General features: G+C 44.3%; 1 protein-coding gene across 1 annotated transcript in view; it reads left to right on the forward strand.

The window, feature by feature from the left end:
- The first annotated feature begins 112 nt into the window (after positions 1-112).
- The window catches only part of LOC107104990 (serine/threonine-protein kinase A-Raf-like), a 13,481-nt gene continuing 10,069 nt past the window's right edge, over positions 113-3,524 (forward strand). Inside the window, exon 1 of the mRNA XM_015405106.1 lies at positions 113-336. Coding sequence (XP_015260592.1) covers positions 226-336 — 111 coding nt within the window. The 5' untranslated portion in view covers positions 113-225. The remainder of the gene's footprint in view (positions 337-3,524) is intronic.

The following is a 3,524-nucleotide window of genomic DNA, read 5'->3' on the forward strand; positions in this document are numbered from 1 at the left end:
TTATATATATATATATATATATATATATATATAAAACTGTAACGTGTAACTAAAGTAATTTCGTTTTTGGGATTATTAAAGTATTTCTGAATCTAAGCTGTTTGTTTGTTGCAGGTTGGAAGTGAGGACTTATCCAGACCCCCCCCCTGCATGCAGCTCTTCTAAGGTTGCAGTATCTTCATTTCTGAGCCCCCCTCCCCACCCCCACTCCTCCTGTTTCTCACCATGTCCTCCACCTCCTCCTCGTACTCCTCCTCGGGGGAGACCAGTCCGGAGGATGTTCCCCGCGGCGGCGGCACCATCAGAGTCTACCTACCCAACAAGCAGAGGACGGTGGTGAGTCGGCTGCTTTCATCTCCTCCTGTAAGGTCGTCACCAGGCCGACGCTTTCACACCACCGTTTCCACGGAAACCAAAAGTGTAATAACTCTGAGAAACTGACATCTTTCACAGCGTTTCAGTAAGCCAGCTGGTGTCAGATTTCACGGATGGCGCCTGGAGGTTTCCTCCATGTTTCCTCCCTCTGTTCACCTCCTTCTTTTTAATAGTTTAATCCATAATTCAGGGAGATTTTCGCCTTAAACTCATTTTACTTCCAGCTGTGTTAAATACTGAGTGAATGAAAACAAACCTATTAGGAAAATAAAAAGCTTTACAGATATAAACATGTTGAACAGAGAAAGTGTCAGATTAAAGATGGCGTCAGGATGGTGCGTTAGCCGCCATGCGGTGAGAGCGTGAACACGCCACGTCTTTCCTTCCATGTTGGAATGAGTGATGCATCAATCCTCCGTCTCTTCCAGCTCAGCCTCAAGCTTTATGCCAAAAACCCAAAGTCACCTTTTTTATTTTCTTTTTCCAAATTAAGATTAATTTAGTTTTAAACTAGCTCTATGACTGAAATACACTACCTAGATGTGGCCCATTTCACAGATATCAGACCTAGAATCTGTTCCACTATTTGACCGCTGGTGTTATTGGATCAGTGCGGCTCTAGTTAGACCGCTCTGTGCTTTTTCCTTTGCTGGCGTAGATTATTGGTGGTTTTTGGCTGAGAAGGGGGCAGTTGACTTTAATTGACCAATGAGGAGCTTCTGGAGTCTTTATATCTACAGTCAGAAGCGTTTTAGCAGAGTTCTGCATCCTTGTTGCAATTAAAGATGTAAAATAATCCCACAGCAGACTCCTGCAGCCAGGGGTTAACAGTGGCGCCCTCTACTGGACGGCAACAGCAGTGAAAGCAGGTTGTCAGCAGTTAATTAGTTCCAATCTAATGCACCGTTTGTTTGCATCCCAGAATCCTTTGCTCCTTTAAACAGCAGGTGGCTGGCGGCCATGTCTCTCTCTAATCAGCACGCCATCGTTCCCTGAAGCCTGGCTGCGTCTCCACAGGCGTGGAAACTTTATCTACAGCTGATTAGGGGTGGAAATCACACCCATCATGGCGATTCGATTATTTTCGATACTCAAGAATAAACCACAATCGATTCGATTAAACAGCAAATAACAGAAGTAGAAAAGTTGTACTCCACCTATTCCTATTAAAACCTCATTCACTGAAAAATGATAAAATCCTGCGTAATAGATTCTGAAAGGCACTTCTCCGCAGACGCTCCGCTGCTCCTCTCCCAAACTTTAGCTGACTGCAGTTTTTATGACCGCAATTGCAGAAATCAACTCGTGAAGTTTGACCTGCTAGAAGAGCGAGGTGCGCGAGAACGCTGGGACCCTTTTTCCACCTGGATCTCCGCTCTTTTTGGCCCTCATGTCCCTCCGTCGTCGGACTAAACTCGCCCCCACTTCCTCGCCGCCTCGGCCGTATCTAGACCCACAGCGTGTAGCACAGACCACGCTTCAATATTGAGCATAAATCAAAAATGTCTGCATCAAGCTCACTGCAACACACTGCTGTAAGAGTATAACCAGGAAGCGAGGTAGGAGGGCAAAATAGGTTTAGCGCCACCGCAGCACGGGAGGAGAATTACACCCAGGAGCAAATGGATAAAAATAGACCGGAGGAAAAAAAATGAGTCGCTACAGTTGCAGACGTGTCGATGCATCGGATGGTCGGCTGTTGGATCGATGCATCGATACAAAATGATTATTATTTCCACCAGCTGATATCGGAGACCTGAAGCTTCTGCCAGAACCGGTTCCAGCCGGTTTGAGGACACCATCAGTGCTTCAGGGCGGCTGTGAGGAGACGTTGAACCACTAATGAATCCAAAGCAGCTGATCAGGCTAGAGCAGCGATCCAGCTTTGCTGCAGAGCACATTCTATGGAAACAGCTCTATGTAGTCCTTGTATTAGCGGTGCTATAGTGACAGCAGCTTTTATAGACGTTTAACCAGCAGCTTTGCCTCTTTCCTTCATGTGGGTTAGCACATTCTATGATCATTATCTATGATCCAACCCTTCACAATAAAAGCCTGTAGCGGTCTAATAACGGCCGCAGTGTAATTTATCCTCCATCATTAAACACAGGAACCACTCTGAAGGCATGAAGGCAGCATCTATTAGAAATATCTATCTTTGTTAGATTGTGGGAAGGGATTTATGTTGGAAAGTCGTGTCACAGACTCAAACCAGGTCACCATGGAGCTCTGCTCTGATTGGTTCCTTGATTGTTCTGAGGTCACTGATTAAAGGTTAACCAGCGTATGGATGTTAATAAATGATCACCTTCCACCTCTTTGATCCATTTCTGCTGAGTGTGCTGTAATGTCACCGCCGGCCACTAGAGGGCGGCGCTGCCATTCTTAGGCAGATGCCTCAAAGGTCTTTGCAGGCAATGTTTCCTCTAAGCTGCTTGCAGCTCAGTCATACATATTTCTGCACATAGAATCAAGTCCAGCTTAAACCCATAATCAGTTGGATCTAGAACTTTTGGATCTAGAACTTTTTGTTCTATACCATTTGAACCAAACATGATGAATTTATCATATATAAATATAGATTATTATTGATACATGAATCTATGTATCGTTCCAACTTCAAACCAACTATGAAAAAATACCAGAAACAACTTTTAATTTCATTGCAATATTAATTCAATCTATTATTGTGTAATTATGATTTACTGGCTCCCCTGCTGGGGGGTTAATTTATTAATATTAGGAGGGTCATATATAGTTTCTGAACAAACGCCCCCTACTGGCTGTGTATTAGAACAACAGTAAAAGTCAATCCAGCTCTATTATGGTCAAACTGATCAATCTGCACATAAATGGAATAAATTCACCTCAACTTCCATTAGAATATAATCATTTAATAACCAAAATATTCAGCTCCAAGTCAAACACATCGCAATTAAAAAATATTCCCTAAACTAGTGAAACTGAACTAAATTGATGTAAAAAATGTATATGCCTTAATGATCTCACAATGGAGAAATAAACCCTCTGCATTTAACCCCTCCCCTTGGGGAGCAGGGGGCTGCCATGGTGCGGCGCTCAGGGAGTGGGGGGCTGCCATGGTGCGGCGCTCAGGGAGTGGGGGGCTGCCATGGTGCGGCGCTCAGGGA

This window comes from Cyprinodon variegatus, unplaced genomic scaffold (genome assembly GCF_000732505.1).
Source record: "Cyprinodon variegatus isolate N-32 unplaced genomic scaffold, C_variegatus-1.0 Scaffold1994, whole genome shotgun sequence".
In the NCBI taxonomy this organism is placed as follows: Eukaryota; Metazoa; Chordata; class Actinopteri; order Cyprinodontiformes; family Cyprinodontidae; genus Cyprinodon; species Cyprinodon variegatus.